Raw genomic sequence first — 25,841 nt, 5'->3', positions numbered from 1 at the left:
TTTACCAGTACATTAAGGACAAAGGGGTAACTAGGGAGTGAATAGGGGCCCTTAAAAATCAGGAAATTCGACGTTTCGGGCCAGAGCCCTTCATCAGTTTTTTGCTTTCCTGATGAAGGATTCTGGCCCGAAACGTCGAATTTCCTGTTCCTTGGATGCTGCCTGACCTGCTGTGCTTTAACCAGCAACCCATTTTCAGCTCTGATCTCCAGCATCTGCAGACCTCACTTTTTACTAGCCCTTAAAAATCAGCAAGGTACTCTTTCTGTGGAGCTGCAGGAGATTGGGGGGGGGGGGGGGTGGGAAGATGCTAAATGAGTATTTTGCATCAGTGTTTACTGTGGAGGAGGACATGGAAGATATAGAATGTGGGGAAATAGATGGTGACATCTTGAAAAATGTCCATATTACAGAGGAGGAAGTGCTGGGTGTCTTGAAATGCTTAAAGATGAATAAATCTCCAGGACCTGATTAGTTGTGCCCCAGAACTCTGTGGGAAGCTAGGGAAGTGATTGCTGGGTCCCTTGCTGAGACATTTGTATCATCGATAGTCACAGGTGAGGTGCCAGAAGATTGGAGGTTGGCAAATGTGGTGCCACTGTATAAGAAGGGTGGTAAAGACAAGCCAGGGAACTATAGACTGGTGAGCCTGACCTCAGTGGTGGGCAAGTTGTTGGAAGGAATCCTGAGGGACAGGATGTACCTGAATTTGGAAAGGCAATGACTGATTAGCAATAGTCAACCTTCCTCTGTGCATGGGAAATCATGTCTCACAAACTTGATTTAGTTTTTTGAAGAAGTAGCAAATAGGATTGATGAGGGCAGAGCGGTGGATGTGATCTGTATGGACTTCAGTAAGGCATTCGACAAGGTTCCCCATGGGAGACTGATTAGCAAGGTTAGATCTCACGGAATACAGGGAGAACTTACCATTTGAACTGGCTCGAAGGTAGAAGACAGAGGGTTGTTATTCAGATTGGAGGCCTGTGACCAATGGAGTGCCACAAGGATTGGGGCTACTTTTCGTCATTGATTTGGATATGAACATAGCAGGTATAGTTAGTAAGTTTGCAGATGACACCAAAATTGGAGATAGAGTGGACAGTGAAGAAGGTTATCTCAGATTACAACGAGATCTTGATCAGATGGGGTGTGGCAGATGGAGTTTAATTTAGATAAATGCGAGGTGCTACATTTTGAGAAAGTAAATCTTAGCAGGACTTATATGTTTAATGGTAAGGTCCAAGGAAGTGTTGTTGAACAAAGAGACCTTGGAGTGCAGGTTTCTAGCCCCATGAAAGTAGAGTCGCAGATAGATAGGATGGTGAGGAAGCCATTTGGTATGCTTTCCTTTATTGGTCAGAGTATTGAGTACAGGAGTTGGAAGGTCATGTTGCGGCTGTACAGGACATTGGTTGGGACACTTTTGGAATATTATGTGCAATTCTGGTCTCCTTCCTATCGGAAAGATGTTGTGAAACTTGAAAGGGTTCAGAAAAGACTTACAAGTGTGTTGCCAGGGTTGGAGGATTTGAGTTATAGGGAGAGGCTGAACAGGCTGGGGCTGTTTTCTCTGGAGCGTCAGAGGTTGAGAGGTGACCTTATAGAGGTTTATAAAATCATGAGGGGCACGGATAGGATAAATAGACTAGGTCTTTTCCCTGGGGTGGGGGAGTCTAGAACTAGAGGGCATAGGTTTAGAGTGAGAGGGGAAAAATATAAAAGAGACCTAAGGGGCACTTTTTCATGCATAGGGTGGTATATGTATGGAATGAGCTACCAGAGAAAGTGGTGAAGGCTGGTACAATTGCAACATTTAAAAGTCATCTGGATGGGTATATGAATAGGAAGGATTTAGAGGGGTATGGGCTAAGCTCTGGCAAATGGGAGTAGATTAGGTTAGGATGCTTGATAAGCATGGACGAGTTGGACCGAAGGGTCTGTTTCTGTGCTGTACATCTCTATAACGGTATGACTCCTGGAGAAAACCCACGCAGACACAGGGAGAATGTGCACATTCCACACAGACAGTCACCTCAGGTTGGAATTGAACACAGGAACCTGGCGCTGTGAGGCAGCAATGTGAACCACGGAGTCACTGTTCCACCCATTCTAGCCAGTCAAATCCAAAAGGCTGTTAGACAAAATGTCGATTTCTGCTGGTCCCAAACAGAGGAACCATAACAACTTGACTTGGTGGAAATTACACGGCAGTTATCTACTACCAAAGACAATAGTTTTTGATAAGGGTACATTAAACTGGCTCCTGACTGAGCATCTGAACCTGGGAATGTCTTTTGTTCATGCGACGTACAATGAGTTGTTTTGCTAAATGGTAGAGGTGTCCAAATTTGGAGCACTTTTGGCCAAGGTGTTGACTTTCACAGAGCTGGTTAATGTGAGGTCTCACCTGTGTGCTGCAGTAAATCAGATGGATAATTATAGGGAACAAGTGGAAAAGATGCTACTTCTGTCTCATCTCTGACCTTCTGCTCCAATATGTGGAACATTGTTTCATTCCCCTCAAATTGACAAACATGCGCAAGGGAAACTTCAGTGGATGGAGCAAATGTTGGCCAGGAGCAGAGAGAATTAAAGCACATGTGTGTCTCCTTGAGTGACCAGCTTCAGCGCTGATTGATTGAATGCCTGTCTGATCACTCCTTGAGACAAACAGGTCTACCCAATTAAATGGACGTCCTGAGGGAGTTAGAGGTAGTAATTGATTAAGACAGTCAACTGAGACTAATTTCACCGTATCATTCTGTATTCTCCCCCTAATCCAGGCAAATGTTAATCCATTATTGATTAATTCTCTATACAAAAGCACACTGGTTTTGAGGAAGGATCTGATGAGTGTATTAGCAAAAATTTGAAATATAGAAAGCCTATGATGAATAAACAATTAGATGTGTCCTACTCTTTTTAGTCTGTACACTGCCTATCCACTGGTGATGTGGCTGTGTTTTCAAGAGCTGGATTGAATCTCTTGAGCTGTGTGGAACATATTCAGCTCCCTAGCCTTAAGATCTGGAACAACCTTTCTTATTCTTTTCTGCTTCTTTTCCTTGGGGCATTTAGATAATTTCTCAGATCCGACCTCTGGCTGAATATCTCCTTATGTAACATGATGTCCAGTACAGTTTGGGAATGCGACTGAGGAATGCCTTGGGTTGCCTCCCTACGTCACTGAAGCCATACAAGTGCTTAAGCTCTGGAATCATGAACCCCATCAGGCACAAGGAAGTCTATGAGGTTCATCAGTGCAGAAAATGGCAATGTTCCGGAGTCAAAGTCAATGAGTCTGATATCCCTCATTTCCACCCAGCACTCAACAGATGAAGAAAATGCCAATTAATCCAGTGCCAGTCCATTCAGAATATTAGCTCCATATTTCCCTGTACTGCTGCTGACAGAATATTAGTGTGTATGAGGTCTGTTGTTCATTTGAAAAAGACAGAAGTCACATGACACCAATTTATAGTCCAATAGGTTTATTTGAAATCACCAGCCTTTAGAGTACTGCTCCTTTGGCGGGTAACGTGACTTCCCCTGATGAAGGAGCACCGCTCTGAAAGCTTGTGACTTCAAATAAACCTTTTGGATTATAAGCTGGTGTTCTGTGACTTCTGACTTTGTCCATCTCAGTTCAACACCAGCACCTCGACATCGTTTGAAAAGGAAATGTTTCTTCCGTTACTGCACAAAAAAGATGTCTCTACATTAATGGTGGAAAGGCCGACTTGTGTTTGCTTGCAAAAGCAGACATTGCTGGCAAAGCTCAGCAGGTCTGGCAGTATCAGTGGAGAGAAATCAGAGTTAACATGTCAGGTTGAGTGACCCTTCCTCAGATTTGCCCAGTTCATTGTGGAATCTCAGACACACTTCAAAATGCTGCACACACAGTTAATGGTTTTGAAACGCTGTGATAGTTTTTACGCTGCCACTGACAGTAGTCATTTCATGCAAAAAGATGACTCACTAGCTCATTTAGTTATAGAAAGACATAAAAGATGAAGTTCTGGAAACAGGCCATTCCGATTAACTGGCTTATGTCGATGTTAATTCTCTACATAAATAAACCATCTTAATCACATTTTCTTACTGTGTGCATATCTCTGCATCCCTTTTAATTTCATCTGCCTCTCTCCCTTATCTTAAACAGCACATAATTACAACTTCAACTACAAAATCTGGAAAAGAAATCTACAAGCTTGCAACTCTCCATCTTAAAGAAATTGTGCTTGTGTGCGTACTCCTGTGTTTAATTGTTTCTATCGGCCCCTTCTTGTAAATCCTTCAAGGGTGGATCAATCTTCCCTGTATGTACCCTGCCCCATCCTCTCACCATTTTAAAGTGCTCCTATCATATCGTCCTGGTGCCTGTGTCCTTACCAACAGGAAATGATAAGTTTCCAGTCAATTGGCTCCTATTTATTCCAGGAGAAAGTGAGGACTGCAGATGCTGGAGATCAGAGTTAAAATGTGTTGCTGGAAAAGCGCAGCAGGTCAGGCAGCATCCAAGGAGCAAGAGAATCGAAGTTTCGGGCATGAGCCCTTCTTCAGGAAGATTCCTGAAAAAGGGCTCATGCCCGAAACGTCGATTCTCCTGCTCTTTGGATATTGCCTGACCTGCTATGCTTGTCCAGCAACACATTTTCAGCTCTTATTTATTCCAGTCAGAATACGAAGGACCTCCACACTCTTCTACAATGATGCAATCTTCATAATCAAAGAAGAAGGGGTAAGCCATTCAGGATTGAGATGAGGAAGAATTTCTTCACCCAGAGAGTTTTGAACCTGTGGAATTCTAACCCACAGGAAACGGTTGGGGGGCCAGCTTGTTCGATATATTCAAGAGGGAGCTGGATGTGGTCCTTGTGGCTAAAGGGATCAAGGGACATGGGGAGAGGGCAGGAATGATAAACTGAGATTGTATGGTCAGCCATGATCACGTTGAATGGTGATGCAGGGTCGAAGGGCAGAATGGCCTCCTCCTGCAACTATTTTCTGTGTTTCGATGGAAGTTTGACTGATTGTGTATGCTGGACCATGTTCTTACGCACATACTGTACCCACCAGGCAATGATCGTCACGGTTACTGGCTGTAATTCCATAAACTTGTCATCCTTCTTTGGGAATCCTTCTCTTTAGAAATGACGGTCATGGTCAATAATTTACAGCTCTACCATTGCACCATCCAAAACAATCTGCAAGGCTGTCCGACACAGGCTGTGAGATTGGTCTCAAGAATGTAATCCCATCTCTGGGTTCAGCCAAGAGGTCACTCCGATGGTCTGTAATATAATTTAAGGCTGTTGATGAGATTAGTCTTGTAATCACTCTGGAGAATCCATTATTTCCTAAGGATGTTGAAACATTAAACTACAAGTATGGTTCTCCCATTGCCCCTCATTGACCTCCAAACATTAGCGACTTTCCTGCCCAGTTTAGATCACATCCTGTTATTGCCTCTGCCAAAGGGAGAGGTTCACAATTCTGCAAGGATATAAGACTATTGGTTGGGAAGCAATTCCCAGATTTATCCACTGATTTTGTTCACCTGAAGGTGTGCACTGATTGCTAAACTCTCTCCAGATCTGTGTGTAAGCAGAGACAGAGGTGTAAAAGAGTGAGCTGAAAATGTGTTGCTGGAAAGCACATTTTCAGCTCTGATCTCCAGCATCTGTGGACCTCACTTTCTCCCTGTGTAAAAGAGTGAATCTTGTATTGGTCGGATGGAACTTCAGGTGCACTCCAAGCATGTGTTGAGAACTCTCTCAGCCTTTGCTTGTAGAAAATTGCTGGTGATACCAAATTATAGTGCCTGGTAAAATGAGGGGCAAGAGTGAGGTTATATAAGGACTTAGAGAGGTTTGCAGTGTGGTAGGTACAGCTAAACGTAGTTAAGTGTGATAACCAAAAGAACATAATAGAAATTTGTTCTGTGTATGGATGCAGAGATTCAGGGCTGATCATTTACAAATCTAAAAATGGAGATCTCCAGGATGTCAACACTCTAAATCTGCAAATACATCGGATTGGAGGAACGCAGAGATTTCAGAGGGTTGTTGGGCCGAAAGCAATTTCAGAGTTTGGGAAGGTGGGACCATAGAAGGATGTGTGAACACTAGGGTCAGAGTTTTTAAATCAAGGTGTTGACAGTTCAACAAAGGTGCTATGTAAATTGTAGGTTGTTGTTGTTTGTCTCCTTTTTGTCATGTTTATGTGCAGTGGCTGGAGGAGGACAGGTGATATTTTACTCTGGAGTATAGATGCCCCTAGATCTTTACTTTCTGGTGCAATGCCAGGTATCTTGCAACCTTGTGGAAATTCCTAATCGCTTTGGTGGGATCATTTTGAGGGATGGGGGAATCTTGCCTGCTGAATGTAGACCTGGCCAGAGACTTGCAGCTGCCTCTTCCAGAGAACACCCGGAGAACCATAACCCAATCTGGGAGCAGTGAGGCCATCGGGAAGACATCCTCTGGAATGAAGAATGAGAGGTGGGTTCAGAGGAGGGCTGTCAGGGCAAAAGTCCCACCTTCCAGGAACTGCCAGCCAGATAGAGACTGGCAGCTCTATGACTTGGTCGTGCCCATGTAGACAGCCAGGAAAGAGATTGATTCATTTATTTAATGTATTGTCACTTGTACCGAGGTACAGAAAAAAGTGGATAATATCACCACGTTCTGGTCTCATCTTGGATTGCAGAATAAAGTAGTGAATAAATTATATAAATGATAAACTTCTGAATATATTAATATTACACTGATATTATTAAAACTGAAACAGCTTCCAAAGTTTATCTTTCCTCTCCTGAGGGTGAGGATGGTTGGGGGGTGGGGGGTGGTGGTGGTGGTGGTGGTGTTGGTTGGGCACACATACATGAATGAGTGCCCATGTCACCTCCAAGATCACCATCTCTACTTGTGGTCTGCTTTAACACAAAAACCACTATGGTTAAATATGTAGCTTCAATCTGAATGTTCATACCCAGACATGTTTTTAGTGGTTATACAGCAAATGAGTTAGGATTGATCCAAAGTTCCGGTAATGGAATAATTGATCAAATATATCTGTTGATATATTGTCCTCTGGATTCCTTGGATGTTGTAAATATTCCTACCTGCTTAGACACAAAGACAGCAGCTTTCGCCAAGTGGTGTTCACACAGAGAGACATACAACACAGGAACAAATCCTTCAATCCAACTCGTCCATGCCGATCAGTTATCCTAAATTAATCTAATCCTATTTGCCAGCATTTGGCCCTTATCCCTCTCAACCCTTCCTGTTCATGTACCCATCCAGATGCCTTTTAAATGTAATTATTCCCAGCTCCACCACTTCCTTCGGCAGCTCAGTCCATCTTGGGGAGGATGTACTGGAGGTAGTTTAAGGTCCATGAGATCTTAAGGTTTATGTGTGTGAGCACAGAGCATGCTGCTGAAGTTTCTCAGTGTAGTTTATTTCTGTGTTTGTTGACTTATTTTTCAGGTTGACATTTATAGTTTTAAAAAGCACTCACTTCTCAGTTCCAGTTGAGCTGGTAGAAAACATTTTTGATGAAGGGTCAGTTATGAGGGGACATGTTTTTAAGGTGGAAGGCAAGACATTTCGAGGGGAGTTTTCACCCAGAGGGTGGTGGGGTCTGGAATGCACTGCCTAGGAGGGAAGTTGAGGTGGGAAACCTCATCACTTTTAAGAGGTATTTGGATGAGCACTTGAAATGTTGTAACAATGGGCAAAATGCTGGAAAGTGGGACTAATGTAGATTTAACATTGTTTTGGTTGCACAGACTCAATGGGCTGAAGGGCCTTTGTATGATTCTGTGATTCTATTCTCTATGACCTAATATGAGAGGCCAGTTTGCCTACCCCTGTGCTGTCCACATCTCCACAATTCACAGTCTCTGAGTGCGTCTGCATGGCTTGCTCAGAAATCTTTCTTAAGAGTCAGTATTACCCTGACAACAAACTCCGTGGGTCTATTGTGTCTCAGACTTCATTGATTACAGTCAATACAGGGAGATGGGCAAAGGATAAGTTGTTTGAAGCTGAAAATGTGTTGCTGGTTAAAGCGCAGCAGGTCAGGCAGCATCCAAGGAACAGGAAATTCGACGTTTCGGGCACAAGCCCTTTGAAACCATACACTATGCATCTTAACCTGACTTCCTTTCAAAATTCATTCCCTGGATGTTTGGCATTTTGGCAAGAATGGCATTGTTTTCCTCACTAGTTTGCCCCTGAGAAGGTGACAGTGAGCTGCCTTCTAGCACGCATTGCAGTTCTGGTCCTTAAGGGACAGTCACGGTGCTTTTAGGGAGGGAGTTGCAGGATTTTAACTCATCAACAGCAAACATTTCCATGTTGGGATTATGGGTGACTTAAAAAGGAAGCATAAACGCTAGAAAACCTCACTGTGTCCCTATTGCCTTTCCTCACCCTTGTGAGAAAGAGGATGCCTTCATAGTTTTTGCCTACAACATACAGATGTGTCATCTAGAAACTAATTTGAAATGAAAGTATTTGGACAGTTTGGCTGCTAAAATGAGAGTGTATAGATGACAGGGTCAGGGGTATGCTGTAACATAATGACCTCTAGATCACCAGCTCCATCTTCTCGGATTTCAGAGTGAGGTCTGCTCTCCAATCTTCAGTTTCAATCAGCTTTCAATTTGCAATCGATATGAATTAGTCCCAGTGGATACACAGCCCAGATGCTGTCGCCTCCCCTGGTTGCAGCACCCTCTAGTGTTCACAGTATTTGGAAGCTTCACATCCCATTCAGACACCCTGCTCTGAGAAAGTATTAGTCATAGAGTCATCCAGCACGGAAACAGACCTTCTAGCTTAATAATGTCCTTCCTATAACAGAACTGGATACTGTCCAGAAGAGGTCTCACCAACATCCTGTACAACCTCAACTTGACATCCCAATTCCTATACTTAAAGATATGAGCAATGAAGGCAAGTGTGCTAAGTGCCTTCTTAATCACCTTTTCCACATGTGACGCAAACTTTAAAGAATTATGTACCTGAACCCCCAAGGTCTCTCTAGTCCACAACACTACCCAAGGCCCTACTTTTAATTGTTTAAGTCCTGGCATTGTTTGTCTTGAGTTATTGCTTGGTATAGGGTTTTGAGGTATTTTCTTTCACCTCTTTCTCACTCAATGCCCTCACTCCAGTTCTCAGTCACTGATCGCTTGGCTGCTTTGATCCTGATTTTCTATATTATGTCCTTGCAGGGTGGGTACCAAGATCTCACAACTGTCCCACTTAACATAATATGATGTCTGGTTTTAAGTCTTTCATGACCCAGTATACTAAATTTTACTTAAAAGACCAGGTAGTACCACACAAAATGGCTCTTTCTATGATTAAAAATGTCTGTAGAGGTTGAACTCTTGCCTCTGAGTGAGAAGATGCTGGACTCAAGATTTTTCAGTACGAAAGCTGATTCTCCGGTGTGGTGCTGATGGAGAGTGTTGTGGTATTGGATATTCGGATATCAAACTGAAACCTGGCCTCTGAATTGAATGTGAAATACCTCACCAACATTATTTCAAGCTCTCAATGGTATGTAGAAAGCTTACTAACACGTAGAAAGCTACATTAGATCAAGATTTACAAGGATGTTGTCAGAGTTGGGGGATTTAAGCTATAGGGAGAGGCTGAATAGGCTGAGGCTATTTTCCCTGGACCATCGGGGGTCAAGAGGTGACCTTATAGAGGTTTATAAAATCATGAGGGACATGAACAGGGTGAATAGACAAAGTCTTTTTTTCAGGATAGGAGGATGCAAAACTAGAGGGCATAGGTTTAAAGTGAGAAGGGAATTACTTAAAAGGAACCTAAGGAACAACTTTTTCACACAGAAGGTGGTGCTTGTATGGAATGAGCTGCCAGAGGAAGTGGTGAAGGCTGGTACAATTACAGCATTTAAAAGGCATCTGGATGGGTACATGAACAGGAAAGGTTTAGAGGGATATAGGCCAAACACAGGCAAATAGCACTAAATTAATTTAGGATATCTGGTTGGCATGAGTTGGGCCGAAGGGCCTATTTCTGTGCTGTATGACTACATCACTAAAACAGATTATCTGGTCTTTATCATGTTATATTTATGGCAGTTTTTATTGGCTGCTGTATTTCCTATCAACAGTGCTTCAAAATACTTCAAAGTGCTTTAAAATATCCTTCGTGGGTGCTATACCAATGCAAACTTTCTTTCTTTAGTAATTTTATCAACAATAATAGGAAAGAAGATTTGTTGATTGTATTTATTTAATGCAGGTATTGTCTCCATGGCAACTGTGCTCCTTAGCTCTGTAATACCCTCCAATTCTGGCTACTTGAGAGTTTCCAGTTTCCTTTGCTCTGTTATCAATGGCTTTGGTGGCCTTAAACTCTGAAATCATATTTTTAAATCTCCTTGCCTTTCTCTCATGTTTCAAGATACTCCTGAAAACCTACTTCTGTCACCATCCATTCCAATCTCTCTCTACGTGACTTGAAATATACAAACACATAAACATCAAAATTAGGAGCAGGAGTAGGCCATTGGGCTCCTTGAGTCTATTCCACTCTTCAATATGACCATGGTTGATCTAATTGCTCCACATTCCTGCCTATCCCTGATAATCTTTTGCCGTTTTCTTGTCAAGAATATATCTACCTCTGCCTTAAAAACATTAATGGACTCTATTCTACAGCATTTTTAGAAAGAGAATTCCAAAACCTCTTGACTCCCTGAGAGAGAAGGATTCTGGGTAGTCCAAGATGGAGGACGGGAAAAATTTCTGGCTGTAAGAGCTGCTCCTTTTTTGAGGTATTTTAGGTGCTGGTGGTGATTTCCTCGAATTCCAGGAGCAGCAAATACTGTTTCATATGCTTTTGCATTGTTTTGGAACTTTAGAAAAAAAAGTTAAAACAACAGCAGTTTTAAAAGGGAGAAGACCAGACAAAGGAAGCACATGGTGAGGACAGTGCAGGAGAGAGAAAGAGAGAGAAAGAAAAACCTGAACAGTTATTGCCTTTGCTGTTATGAATTCATGTATCGCTGGACATCGGAATGCATCTGGGAAAATTGACAAACAGTGAATTTCACAACTAATCTTGGAGGAACCCGTTTGGGTGAAGTTCACAGCACAGAATCAGATAAGTTAATCGTTGTTTTTAAGTGTGTCCAACAGAAAGGCTACAGTAGTGAGTAGAGTGAATTCTTTCTTGATTATATTTTTTGGAGATATGTCTCGTGATTAAACTTAAAACATAAGCCAGAACTATTAATTTAACCTGGGGCAGTGTTTTGTAGAGGAATAAGATGTGTTATTTTTTGGGTCTGTAGATTGTGAAGGAGGAAAAATGGCCTTTAATACAGTGATATGTACTTCTTGTCAGATGTGGGAGTTTAAAGAGAGTTTAAGGGTTACTGCGGATTATATCTGCCGTAAATGCTGTTGGATGCGAATCTTATCAGATCGAATGGATCGGTTGGAGAGACAGAAGCAATAAGAAATTTGCAACAGCAACAGTAATAGGCATTTGGTATCCTCTCCTTTATTGGTCAGAGTATTGAGTACAGGAGTTGTGAGGTCATGTTGCGGCTGTACAGGACATTGGTTAGGCCACTGTTGGAATATTGTGTGAATTCTGGTTTCCTTCTTGTCGGAAAGATGTTGTGAAACTTGAAAGGGTTCAGAAAAGATTTACAAGGATGTTAGCAGGGTTGGAGGATTTGAGCTATAGGGAGAGGCTGAACAGGCTGGGGTGCTTTCCCTAGAGTGTCGGAGGCTGAGGGGTGACCTTATAGAGGTTTACAAAATTATGATGGGCATGATTTGGAGATGCCGGTGTTGGACTGGGGTGTACAAAGTTAAAAATCACACAACACCAGGTTATAGTCCAACAGGTTTAATTGGAAGCACACTAGCTTTTGGAGTGTCGCTCCTTCATCAGGTGATTGTTGAGGGCTCAATCGTAACACAGAATTTATAGCAAAAATTTGCAGTGTGATGTAACTGAAATTGTACATTGAAAAATTGATTGTCTGTTAAGCCTTTCATCTGTTAGAATACAGTGATAGTTTCACTTCTTTCATTTGTAAATCATGAAACCTTTTTTTTAAAAAAGTTACATTCTTGGATTAGCTGTTAACAATGGTGATAGCTAGACAACATGTTGAAGGTGTTAGTCCCCTGTGTTCTCTGCCTATGCCATGATGTTTAGATTGATTCTAATCTAAAAAGTGAGATAATGGAGTTTTACATAAATTCATGCAGTTTTTGAGCTCAGAGTTCTACACGAATGTATGCAGCTTTTGAGCAAAGTATAATGTAACCCTGCAAGTACAAATTCATCCCACAAAATATACGTGTGTGTGTGTGTGTGTGTGTGTGTCTCTGTCTGTCTGGGTTGGGGGCTGTGAGTGTGAGAAAGTGTATGTGTGTGTGTGTAGTGAGTGTAAAGTGTCTTAAGTCTGTGAGGGGGTGCATGTGTTAATGTGGGAGTGTGTGTGTCTGTAAGGGTGTGTGAGAGGCATGGATAGGGTAAATAGGCAAAGTCTTTTCCCTGGGGTCAGGGAGTCCAGAACTAGAGGGCATAGGTTTAGGGTGAGAGGGAAAAGATATAAAAGAGACCTACGGGGCAACTTTTTCACAGAAGGTGGTACGAGTATGGAATGAGCTGCCAGAGGAAGTGGTGGAGGCTGGTACAATTGCAACATTTAAAAGGCATCTGGATTGGTATATGAATAGGAACGGTTTGGAGGGATATGGCTGGGTGCTGGCAGGTGGGACTAGATTGAATTGGGATATCTGGTCGGCATGGATAGTTTGGACCGAAGGGTCTGTTTTCATGCTGTACATCTCTATGACTCTATGACTCTATTTCCACCTCATGTCTGGTTTAAATGGGTACGCTTTATTTTCAAATAGTGACCCTTAGTTCTAGATTCATCCAGAAGAGGAAACATCCTTTCCACATATAGCGGGTCCCCAGTTTAGGAACATCTGATTTATGAATACTTGTACTTACAAACATTGTCTTATTTGAGGATTAACTGTAAAGATCCAATATACATACATTTCCTGTTCTTATAAACACATAAATTATATTCCTGATGAAGGGCATGTGCCCAAAATGTCGATTCTCTTGCTCCCTGGATGCTGTGCTTTTCCAGCACAGACTTTTTGACTCTGTTCTCCAGCATCTGCAGTCCTCACTTTCTGCAGGTGCTTTATATTGTCCTGCACTGTGTTCCAACTAGCATACAGCTCAACGTCTGAATGGACTCCAGTACAGAACCTGCTCACAAACTGGGCAGTGCCTGTAACCTTGTCAAGACCCTTAGGGTCTGATATATTTCAATGTCATTAGCTCTTGTAGCTGTTGGAGTTGAGAAGTATAAACCTAGCCTGTCCAACCTTTGCTCTGAGACAGCTACTCCCTATTTCATGTACTTTTTAAATTCCTTCATGGGATGTGGGCATTGCTGGCTAGGCCAGTATTTGTTGCCTGTCCCTAGTTGCCTCTGAGAAGGTGGTGGTGAGCTGCCTTAGAATCATACAATCCCTATAATGTGGAAGGAGGCTATTTGGCTTGTTAAGGCCCTCCATAGAGGATCCCATCTCTGTAACCCAGCATTTCCCATGGCTAACCCACACATCCCTGGTGACTCTATGGGGCAATTTAGCAATGCCAAACCACCTAATCTGCACATCTTTGGGCTGTGGGAGGAAACTGGAGCACCCAGAGAAAACCAACATGGGGAGAACGTGCAAGCACCACACAGACAGTCACCTGAGGGTGGAATCGAACCTGGGTCCCTGGTGCTATGGAGCAGCAGTGCTAACCACTGAGCCATCGTGCCACCCCATGCCTTCTTGAATCGCTGCAGTCTATGTGCTAATAGGCTGATCCTTTAGGAAGGGAATTCCTAGAGTTTAATTGACCAACGGTGAATAAAGTCAGAATGGTGAGTGTATGGAGAGGAACTTGCAAGTGGAGGTGTTCCCATGGATCTGAGGTCCTTATCCTTTTAGGTGGAAGTGGACATGGATTTTGAAAGTGCTATCTGAGGACCTTTGCAGGATTTCTGTTTGCACTGCCTCTTGTACTTACAGGGTGTTCTGGTATAACACAATGGTTGCATTCTTCTGCAACCTTGTGCTATAGAAAATTATGCTATAGGGAACCACTTTAGAAAACTGCAGTATAGGAAGCCACTGTAGAAAAATGCGCTGTAAGAAACCGTGCTACAAGAAACCACTATAGAAAATTGTGCTTTAAGAAACCACTATAGAAAATCATGCTATAGAAAACCACTATAGAAAACTGTGCTATAGGAAACCACTATAGAAAATTACGCAATAGGAAACCACTATAGAAAACCGCACTGTAGAAGATTGCTAAATAAAATCGCCATACCCATTCAGTAGAACGTTGGTGTTCAGTTGGGGTCCAAACAGTGTTCACAATTTGTCAATTGTGTCATAGCCAATTCACGTTGATGAAAGACATGTTATACCGGAACGACCTGTACTGCACACTGCTGCAACTGAGCGTTGGTGTTGGAGGGAGTGGCTGCTTGTGGACTGTGTTAAAGAAACAGTTAGAGTGAGAGAGGTTTAGGAAGAGAATTATTGTTGGTTTCACAACTAAACCCTTTTAAAATATATTTAGAGGTCATTGAAATTTGTTTTGAAACTGTAAATATTTAAGGGCTGGCTTTGTTTAGTACAGAGAGAATAAAGGGGGAAGAGAAGAAAATAAATACTTTAACACTTTGTTTATTCCTTTGGTTAAACCTGCTGCTTCTATGTGGTATTTAGAAATAATAATACTTCTAGCGTGTTATAAGAGCATTCTGTTTATCCCAGTCTAGTTATATCCTGGTGTTATAGACTGAGTGTCAGCCTGATTGAAGATTTGTGTTACTTTATGTGAGAAGGTATTTACGTTTTTACTGTTGAGACTAAGGTCATGTCACAGATGCCAACATGAAAGGTGATATTCATGAATCCAGGAAACTATCAATCTCACTCTCTGCTTTGCATTTTGGAGCCCTCTTCCAAATGTTCAGTAATGTGATGATGGGCGGTCTCAAATGTTGCACTCCCCTTCCCCAAACTCAAATGACTGAAGCCCCCCACTCTGCTTGCCCAAGGTCTCACTTCCTCGTGGTCTTGATGCTTTGACAGAGCCTCAGTCATTAGCCTGAGTTGATTAGATAGAACCTTCTACCTTCTACATAACCACTATTTTGCTCGCTTCCTGCGCTGTCTATTAGTTTGGTGCTAGACAAGATTTAACACATTGCTGGAGAATGAGATTATAAAGATGTGACTACCTGATGGGCATGTTTAAGGCAACTTGAAGTGAGGAGATTGGATACAGAAAGGGACAAAAACCATGAAAGAGAAGGCATCACCAACTTAGAGAGCAGTCCTCTGATTTCTGCAGATTGACAAAAACGTTGCTTAGCACTATAAATCTGCCATCATGTTAAAACCCCCTACTTACCAATGTCGATTAAGGGCTTGTTAGTGTCTCTTAATGTCTTGTGCTGTTTTCTAATCACTGTTTTAAATGTTCAACCAGCAACATTGATAGCCAGAGTGGAAGTTTTGCATTTAAAAGTGTTTGTGACAATTGCAGGTGTGATATGTATTGACTTCTGGATTTGATGATGTGGCCACAGCTGATAATTTACAATACTTCCATGGGATGGTGAAACTGCCTGCTGTTAATATAGGGAGACAGAACAGTATGTTGCTAAATTATGATAAGTCTGCAAATCATTGTATGCCATCATCTAGGATAGCAAAAGGGTAATCAAGAATCAAACTCAAAGAATCCCTATAGTGTGGGAGCAGGCCATTCAGCCCATCAACAATCCAAAGGACATCCCATACTCTAACCCTGCATTTTCCATGGCTAATCCACCTAACCTACACATCCCTGAATATTATGGGAAATTTAGCATGGCCCACCCTCTTAACTTGCACATCTTTGGGCTGTGGGAGGAAACTGGAGCACTCAGAAGAAACCCATGCAGACACAGGGAGAATGTGCAAAATCCACACAGACAGTTGCTGAGGGTGGAATCAAATCCGGGTCCCTGATGTTGTGAGGTAGCAGTGCTAACCACTCAGCCATTGTGCCGTCAATAACTGGGACTGTCCACAGTTTGTGGCCTCTTTGCCATATAGCTACATAGACTGGAGTTTCAACAACACAAGAAAATATATGAACATTGGAACAGGAGTAGGCCATTCAGCCCCTCAAGCCTGTTCCATCATTCAGTGAGATCATGGCTAGTCTGTGGCCTAAAACCATACTCTTGCCTTTGACTCAAATCCCTTAAGACTTTTGTTTTACAAAAATAAATCTCTCTCAGGTTTAAAATTAACAACTGATCTAGCATCAAGTGCTATTTGTGGAAAAGAGTTCCAAACCTCTACCACCCTTTGTGTGTAGAAGTGCTTCCTAAAATTTCTCCTGAATGGTCAGGCCCTAATTTTTAGACTATGCTTTTTGTTGGGGAAGTTCTACATTTTAGTTCTGTTAAAATATTCTCACATTACAGTGACTGCACTTTGAAAGGACAATGGCTGACATACTGAGTATTGTTAATGTGGTTAGCCTCAGAACTATCAGCCTCTGCCCCTTCCTCTGGCAGCTCATTCCATACACACACCACTGTGTGTGTGAAAATGTTGACCCTTAGGTCCCTTTTAAATCTTTCCCCTCTCACCCTATACTTATGCCCTCTAGTTTTGAACTCCCCTACCCCGGGAAAAGACCTTGGCTATCCACCTTATCCATGCCCCTCATGATTTTGAAAACCTCTATAAGGTCACCCCTCAGCCTCTGACACTCCAGCGAAAACAGCCCCAGCCTGTTCAGAGATGGTTTTAGTGTTTGGATATGGAGGAACCTTATTCAGAGTTTTATCCAATGCCTAAAATGTCTACACCATACTTTGAGCTCAGTTTTTTGCAGGATTTCGCTCAGCCAATCACTTATCCCTGAGTCACCAACCAGGCTTAAACAGGTGACCACAGGCCCAGTGACTACAAATCTGTTCCCAGATTCTCAAAATCATTGTCACCGAACTCAGCCGTTGAACCTTGCAAAAGGTGCATTAGAAATCCAAGTCTTAACTTCCACAAACCCTGCATTGCTGGGACTGACCGACCTTGGGGTTCCAATTTAGGTTCTAAGTCACCAATGAGGCAACAGTGGTGAAACAAAGACCCCCTTCCACACCCCCAGACCAACATCTTAAATAGGTTCATACAGACATAGAGCTATACAGCATGGAAACAGACCTTTCGGTCCAACTCGTCCATGCCGACCAGGTATTCTAAATGAATCTAGTCCCATTTGCCAGTACTTGGCCCATATCCCTCTAAACCCGTTCATATTCATATACCCATCCAGATGCCTTTTAAATGTTGTAATTGTATCAGCCTCCACCACTTCCTTTGGCAGCTTATTCCATACATGCATCACACTCTGTGTGAAAAAGATGCCCCTTAAGTCTCTTTTAAATCTTTCCCCTCTCACCTTAAACCTATGCCCTCTAGTTCTGGACTCCTGTGGGCAGCATGGGGCTCAGTGGTTAACACTGCTGCCTCACAGCACTGGGGATCCAGGTTTGATTCCAGCCTCGGGTGATTGTGTGTGGAGTTTGCACATTCTCCCTGTGGGTTTCCTCCGGGTGCTCCGGTTTCCTCCCACAGTCCAAAGATGTGTAGGTCAGGTGAATTGGCCATTCAAAATTTCCCATAGTGTCAGGTGCATCAGTCAGAGGGAAATGGGTCTGGGTGGGTTACTCTTTGGAGGGTCAGTCTGGACTTGTTTGACCAAAGGGCCTGTTTCCACACTGTAGGGAATCTAATCTAAACTCACCTCAGGGAAAAGACATTGGCTTTTCACCCTATCCATGCCCCTCATATAAGGCCACCCCTCAGTGTCTGACGTACTGGGGAAAATAGCCCCAGCCTATTCAGCCTCTCCCTACGGCTCAAATGTTCTGACCCCGGCAACATCCTTGTAAATTTTTACTAAACCCTTTAAAATTTCACAACATCTTTCCTATATCAGGTGACCACAGGCCCAGTGACCACAAATCTGTTCCCAGATTCTCAAAATCATTGTCACCAAACTCAGCCACTGAACCTTGCAAAAGGTGCATTAGAAATCCAAGTCTTAACTTCCACAAACCCTGCGTTTCTGGGACTGACAGACCTTGGGGTTCCAATTTAGGATCTAAGTCACCAATGAGGCAATGACAAGTCGTGTAGAGTTTACTTGACCAGATTGTCAGGGCTCAGTAACTGTATGCAACAAGTTACTGTTACCGCCTGTGTGCCAGTGTTCCAGCTCCATCTTTGATGTGGTTAATGCACAAATCCAATGTGCAACATGCAAAACCATTTGTTTCCGAACAGTAGGCAGAATGTCCTTAACTGGCCTTGATCGCAGACATATTGGGTGTTAGGCTTGAAAGGTACATATGATATCACTGTTGTTGGCCAGAATGACCTCTCATGCAGAAACAACGATTTGTGAGAAATATTAGAAAGAGGCATCTTACCGGATGTGAACCAGTTGTTATTAATGTAATTATATACACACACTGCAAAAACGAGTGCATTGGTTAAACTTGTCTGCTAATGCCATTACACAGGGCAATATTGAGTTATTTCTATTAATAATCTTCTATTGATGTTCGTGGATAAGTTTTTTTTAATCAATTAGATGCATATCGCTTTCCCCAGAACATCATTAGCCATGGAGAACTTTCAACTCTTTCCATTAGAGGGTCACTACTGACAAGGCGCTAATGATTGTGCCAAGGTTTACTACTGGCCTCAGGAAGTAAAAGGCAGACACTTGTTAGGTGCAAGATGCGCTGGAAAACTTTACTAAGGCTCCTTCAACAGCACTTTCCAAATGCACGACCAGTTCCATCAAGAAGAACAAGGGCAGTAGATACATGGGAACACCACCACCCTGCCATCCAAGCTGTTCGCCGGCCTGAATTGGAAATATTTTTCTTTCTGGATAAGAATCCTGGAACTCCCCCACAGCAGGTTTGTGGGTGTATCTATCTACAAGACAGTTCAAGAAGGCCGCCCACCACCGTCTCCAGGGCAATGAATGCTGGCCCAGCATGCATTGCCAAGATCTCATGAATGAACTGGAGCTCTAACTAAAAAAAGTGAACTGAATAAGACATTACTCTTATCAAGACATTGATTCTATTCTCAGAATATGCATTAGAGCTGCGGAAATCCGTTAATGTATTTTATTTGAACTGTTCAGAAATTACTTAACCAGAAACTCATCTCCTGCATTTCTAGCAAGCTGTTCCACCTGAACTGGCTAAGGAGAATCCCATTTCCTTTTTCCAAAAAAAAACTAATTTTATTTTTGTAAAATCTGGCAACAGCGATATAAAAAGAACCTACACTAGATCGAAGTCTTTCACAATCCGCAGAAGCTACTTGTGTACCTTATTCTCAGTACCTTATACTGGCTCAATTTTAGAATTCTTGCTCTCGATTTCCGAATCCCTCCCTGTTGTCAATCTGCTCACTATCTCTGCAGTCTCCTCCATCCCCACAACCCGCTGAGATCTCCCTGCTGCTCTAGTTCTCCACTGCTGGCCTCTTGCACACCCCCAGGTTTAGTTACTGCAGCATTGGTGGTCATGCTTTCTTCCAGTTGTCAAAAAGTGTGGTGCTGGAAAAGCACAGCCGGTCAGGCAGCAGGAGAATATCGACATTTCAAGCGTAAACTCTTCATCAGGAATGTCCAAAGAGTAGGAGAGTCAACGTTTTGAGCATAAGCCCTTCATCAGAAATGCTGAGTTTATTCTTGAAATGTCGATTTTCCTGCTCCTCGGATGCTGCCTGACCAGCTGTGCTTTTCTAGCACCACACGTTTTGACTCTAACTCTCCAACATCTGCAGTGCTCACTTTCTCCCTTTCAGTTGTGTAGACCTTAAAGCTGTGGAGGTCTCTCACCCCTACCTGCTCACCGCCTCAGCCTTCCCCCCCACCCCCCACCCCCTCTTTGTAATGTGTGATGGTGTGAATTAACAGTTTGTTGTTAAATTTTTGTGATATTAAAGGATCTAAAGCTATTGCTAATGATATGTCAGACAATATGATGCTTTTCAAGGGAAGAAATGTTATGACATGAAACACCCAATATGTTACGGTGCTTTTTCATATGGATCTATATGACTTGGTCACATATAGACCAATATACTATATTGGTCACATATAGACCAGTATACTACACTGGTCACATATGGATCAATATACTACATTGATCATACTACATTTCAGTGCTGTGGATTCATTCAGCCTTTTTTAAAAATTCACTCGTGGGTTGTGGGTGTTTACTGCCCTGTCACTAGCTGCCCTTGAACTGACTGGATTGGTAAACTATTTCACAGGGTGGTTGAGAGTGAACCACACTGCTGTAGGTCTGGAGTCACACATAGGCCAGACTAGATGCGAATGGCAGATTTATTTCCCTGAAGGCCACTAGAGAGTTGACACAGTCCTATCAGACAAAATGGCTGCTCTCTCATTTGCAAGGAATGACTGATGGTGGCTTTACCTGAGGCCAATCACACCTTGGGTGAGGGGAGAGATTGAGAAGGAGAGTCTTTCCTGGTCACTTTAGCCAGTGTGGAAACTGAACCCATGCTGTTAGTGTTCATCTATATCACAAGCCAGCATCCAGCCAATTGAGCTAACAAAGTCCTAGTTGCTATTATGAAATACCTTGGGACATTAAAGTTTCTATGTCAATGCAACTTACTGATGTTTCATGATTCCCATGAATTTCTGGAGTACTGGAACTTGAATCTGGGCCTGCTAGTTTAAGGGTAGGGCACTATCACTGCACTGTTGTGTTTTTTTAAGACTATTGCATCTAGTATCCCCCAGGTGGACTCCCATTCAAATATTAACCAAGTCTAAATCTGATTAGCTTCAGAGATCTGGCATCTCCAGACAAATAAGGCTGTGGACCCTGACCACTCATCTGTATCGCCATAAGGAGAGGAGATAATGGCATTGTCCTTCTGGAGTGAATAGTCATTCCTTGGACTAGATATTTCACATTTTGTCATTTGCACAGATCTCAGATATCATGGTATGGGATGCAATCATGTATAAAGTCTCCATCTTACTCCCTGAACATTCAGTCTGCTCTGATAACATGAGAAATAAGGTTACAGATGGGTGCACTGCCTAGTTTGTCTCTGAAATGATGGAAAATTGCCAGTTGGCCATGAACTGCCTTTAGTTTGCCGCTCACCATTTGCAGGTGCTCTCTCTGCTGTCACTTCTGGGAAAATGGCCAGCGTGGAATGGTACCAGCACTGAGCATGCTGACCACACAGCTCGTGCTCCTGCCCTTGCCCACCCCCATTTGAGGGGGATGAAGTCTTGTCCCAAGTCTTGAACCCACAGCTCTCTGACTGGGTGGTGGGCTTGCAACTCAACACTGACAGCTGTCTCACATCCCCCTTGTCCCTTGACAAAGGATCCAAATGTTATTTGAATGTATATCGACTTTGGATCTGTGCTACCTTCCACTCTCTATGTTGATTGCACTGCGTGAAGGACAACTTCGAACACAAAGCCGTAACTTTATCTATTGCCCTTTCAGCATCTTTGCTTGTGTTCCAATGTCACGGTTTAATATGAAGAAATATTTTGAATAATACATGGACATTAAATGTCATTGTGCAAATATTTACCTAAAAGTCAAAATTCTTTGTGTTGTTATTAGATTGGAGCCGTGTACACAGTTAAAATCTGTTTATTATGGAATTTGTGCTGAGCATTCAGACAATAATATTCATTTATTGTTAGAGTAAATGAAAGACAGTTACATACTGTCATTGAACTAGAAGAACAGGCAGCTGATAGGTAACTTTAGGACAGAATTAATAAGCTTCAAAGGTTTAGTGTCTTGGATGCTTTCTACTTCAGAGATATTGACTGTCAATAATTCTATCATTTACTCAAAATGTGAAACTGATATTTGATTTCCTTTCCTGTCCATGTCTTGCTTCTTTGTCTCTTCAATTTTTCTGTCCCTGTCCCTGTCCCTTTTTTTTCATTTGTCTTTTATCATCTTGTCTCTATTTCTGTACATTTTCTTTCCCTCGATTCGGCCTCTCCCTTTCCCTCTGTGTCTCCGTTTCCCCATTTGTGCCAGTTGTGCTCGGACTATACTTCCCCAGGAAGACCTACCAGACGACTGTGTACATTGGACAGCCAGCAGATACTCCTCTGCTCCAGGTCTACGCTTTACCCGAGGAAGGGAACCGCACAGCCTACTTTGGGTTCTGCAACAATCTGCTGAACGGATTTCGACACCAGTGGTTTCGAATCGATGAGCGATCTGGTGTCTTTTACCTCAACAAGACACTGGAGGAGAATGATCTCCAACTGCTGGGTGAGGATATCCATTCTCATTCAATTGCGATGAAATGCAATAGTCATGGATGATATCATCATATAACAATGAACCTGTTAAACCTCTCCCTCCCCTCGGATTTCATAAGAATGGGAGAACATGAATAAAATTAGTATTCATGTAACTTTCTTAAAAAGAAATGATCAGTAGAATTCCCACAATGTGGAAGTAGACCATTCAGCTCATCAAGTCCACACCAACCCTCCAAAGAGCAACCCATCCAGATTCCTTCCCAACCACTTCCCATGGCCAACCCATCCAGATTCCTCCCCCACCATTTCCCATGGCCAATCCACCCTAACCTGCACATCTTTAGAAGGTGGGAAGAAACCAGGGCAAACCCACACAGAATGGGGGAAATGTGCATACTCCACACAGAAAGTTTGCCTGAGGGTGGGATTGAACCTGGCTCACTGGGGCTATGAGGCAGCAGTACTAATTACTGAGCCACCGTGCCACAATTCATTCTTGAGACGTGAGCATGGCTGACAGGACTAGCAATTATTTAATTCTTTCATGGGATGTTGGGGTCACGTGTAAGGCTGACATTTATTGCCTATTCCTAACTGTGCCTGATCTGATTGGCTCTCTGGGCCATTTCAGATAATTGCAGTGGGTCTGGAGTCACATGTAGGCCAGACTGAGAAAAGATGATAGATTTCCTTCACTGAAGGACATTTAGTGAACCAGATGGGTTTTTACAACAATTGGCAGTGGCTACAGGTCACCATTAAAAGAGTTTTGTTTTGAATTCACGTCAGTGTTTGTTGACTGCGGCCAACCATAAACATGCACTCATTCAGGAATGCACATGCCTGCAGGATTCCAAATGCAATCAGTCATCACAAAGCACTTCTCTGAGATAACATGTTCCAATGCAGCTTGGAAGCATGCATGTTTTGAAATAGGGTTCAGTGGTGGGGAAAGGGGATGATGGGGAAGGGACAAATCCCTCCAGAGTGAGGTGGTGGGAGAAGAGGGAGCCCAGAGATGGCAACAAGGAGGGCCCAGGAGCTGGGTGGGCCTCTCCTCCTCCTTCCAGATTCTCTTACTACCCTCCCTTCCAGTTTCTTCCTGGGTTCCAATCTCTCCCTCCCCTGGGATTCATCCCCCAGGACCCTCTGTAATTGCATGCGCGATTGTAAGTGGTGCATGCACTGGTGTCAGCAAGTGCAGCCTTCAGTCAAGCCTGACCATCTGCTATGGTGGGCCTGGAACCCATTCCCCTCCCACCCCAGAACATTGAGCTGGGGTATGAATGACCGGATCACTGGTATCATCACCATGTCACCAGGCAATGGCGAAGCACTGCTAACGCAAAAGGAGTTTACCCGGTCTGGCCTACACGGGACTTCACACCTGCAACAATGTGGTTGATTTTTATCTACGCAACTGAGGCTGGAGGATACATGCTGCCCTAGACAGTGTGACCCCATTCGGTGAACAAAATTTCTAAAAAAGTCCCTGGAAATTAGCAGGTGCTAGACAGGGATGGAAGAAGACTTGGGGGAAGAGTTTTCACTCAATGTGACTGACAACCAAAGGAACACAGCCCCTGTGTTCATCCTACAGGGACTGGGAAATGGTTTAACTAGTTGCCTGTTATTTCTATTCAGTGTGTTTAAACTATTGCTTCTTTAAAAAACCGACTATAAAGTAACTTGTGAAGTTAGCCAGATTTTATTGCATACCTCATGCACTGTAGACCGTGGCTGGTAGCCTCTGAAGGGCAGTTAGAGTTAAAATGGCCCCCCTGTAAGTTTGGAATCAGAGTGAAAGTTTCTTCAGCAGCCATCTCACCTTTCTCTTCCTATCTCTGTTGCAGGTAATATGGGCGGACCGGAACTGTATAAGATCACACTGCATATCTTTGCTGCTCCTGAACCCCGTCGGGAGAAGGAGTGTAAGGCCCAAGTGATTGTTATTGTGGTGAATAAAAGCCCACCCCCCTGTGCCAATATCACGGCGGAAGACCTCTGCTTTGGGGAAGTGGATTCAAAGGTTCAAATTATCGAGAACACGTATCCTGGCACACTGTTTCAAATGGGCTCCCTGCCAAACCAGTACCAATGCCAATTTGCAAATATCTCCTATCATCTAGCAACAGGTAAATATATCACAGGGTGAGGAGCGATGATTGGCATCTAGTGGGGCAGAGAGAGCCTGACAATTGGCCTTTGTGAGGTTTTTGGGTGTTTTTGGGTGTATCATTCCAAATCATTTTTGTAAGAAATTGATAAAGAAACGTTTTCCATAATATGGGAATGAAGTATGAAAACAAGGAAATCTTACTCAGGCACCAGACACACCACAACTAGGTTAGATTCCCTACAGTGTGGAAACAGGCCCAACATGCCCACACTGACCCTCCGGAGTGTAACCCACCCAGACCCATTCCCCTACCCTACCCTACCCTATATTTACCCCTGATTAATGCACCTAACACTATGGGCAATTTAGCATGGCCAATTCACCCTGCCCGCCATCTTTGGATTGTGGGAGGAAACCGGAGCACCTGGAGGAAACACATGCAGACACGGGGAGAATGTGCAAACTCCAAACAGACAGTCGCCTGAGGCTGGAATCAAACCTGGGTCGCTGGTGCTGTGAGGCAGCAGTGCTAACCACTGAGCCACCATGCCACCCTAGAACAGTTTAAAACTATTATAACACACATATGCATATAAATCAACATTTTCTTACTACCATCAGTTCAGAGGAAGGGTCATCAGATCCAAAATGTTAACTCTTACTTCTCTGCACAGATGATGCCGGATCTGCTGAGCTTTTCCAGCAAGTTCTGTTTTTGTTTCTGATTTCTAGAACCTGCAGTCCTTTCGACACTCTGGACAGTTTTGGTCACGTGACCAAGGGGAAGAAATACTGTCATTGGAGGCAGTCCAGAGAAGGTCCATCTGACTGATTGAAGGGATTTTTCCCAAGAAGAAGTTGACTAAGTTATGCCTGTTTTCATTGGAGTTTAGAAGAATGGAAGATGACCTTCTTATTAAAACATTTAAGATTCTAATGGGGCTTGGGAAGGGAGATGAGGAGAGATTATTTCCCCTATCCTGTAACAAGTAACAGTGGGACAGTCTAGGACCAGAGGGATAATCTTAGAATAAGTGGTTGCTCATTTAAGACAGAGGTGAGAAGGAATTTTTCCTCCCTCTATAGAATTCTATACTGCAGAGGCCTGTTGAGGCTAGGTTGCATATTCAAGTCTGAACTAGATATATTTTTAATTAGTAAGTGAATCAAGGGTTATGAAACAAAGGCAGGAAGGTGGAGTTGATTATTATCAGATTAGCCAT

The 25,841-nt window shown here is 43.1% G+C and overlaps 2 protein-coding genes across 2 annotated transcripts in view; both read left to right on the top strand.

Annotated features, from left to right (window-relative positions):
- LOC132834966 (proto-oncogene tyrosine-protein kinase receptor Ret-like) overlaps positions 1-24,429 on the top strand; it is a gene marked incomplete at its 3' end in the record, with an annotated part of 89,974 nt that extends 65,545 nt beyond the window's left edge. The window contains exons 3-4 of the mRNA XM_060854135.1: positions 22,267-22,506; positions 24,353-24,429. Of these exons, the coding sequence (XP_060710118.1) occupies positions 22,267-22,506; positions 24,353-24,429 (317 nt within the window). The remainder of the gene's footprint in view (positions 1-22,266; positions 22,507-24,352) is intronic.
- Positions 24,430-24,507: 78 nt separating this feature from the next.
- Positions 24,508-25,841, top strand: part of ret (ret proto-oncogene receptor tyrosine kinase) — a 63,186-nt gene continuing 61,852 nt past the window's right edge. Inside the window, exon 1 of the mRNA XM_060854405.1 lies at positions 24,508-24,634. Within this exon, the coding sequence (XP_060710388.1) occupies positions 24,571-24,634 (64 nt within the window). The 5' untranslated portion in view covers positions 24,508-24,570. The remainder of the gene's footprint in view (positions 24,635-25,841) is intronic.

This window comes from Hemiscyllium ocellatum, chromosome 43 (genome assembly GCF_020745735.1).
Source record: "Hemiscyllium ocellatum isolate sHemOce1 chromosome 43, sHemOce1.pat.X.cur, whole genome shotgun sequence".
Taxonomy (NCBI): Eukaryota; Metazoa; Chordata; class Chondrichthyes; order Orectolobiformes; family Hemiscylliidae; genus Hemiscyllium; species Hemiscyllium ocellatum.
This window is presented reverse-complemented; position numbering and strand designations above follow the sequence as displayed.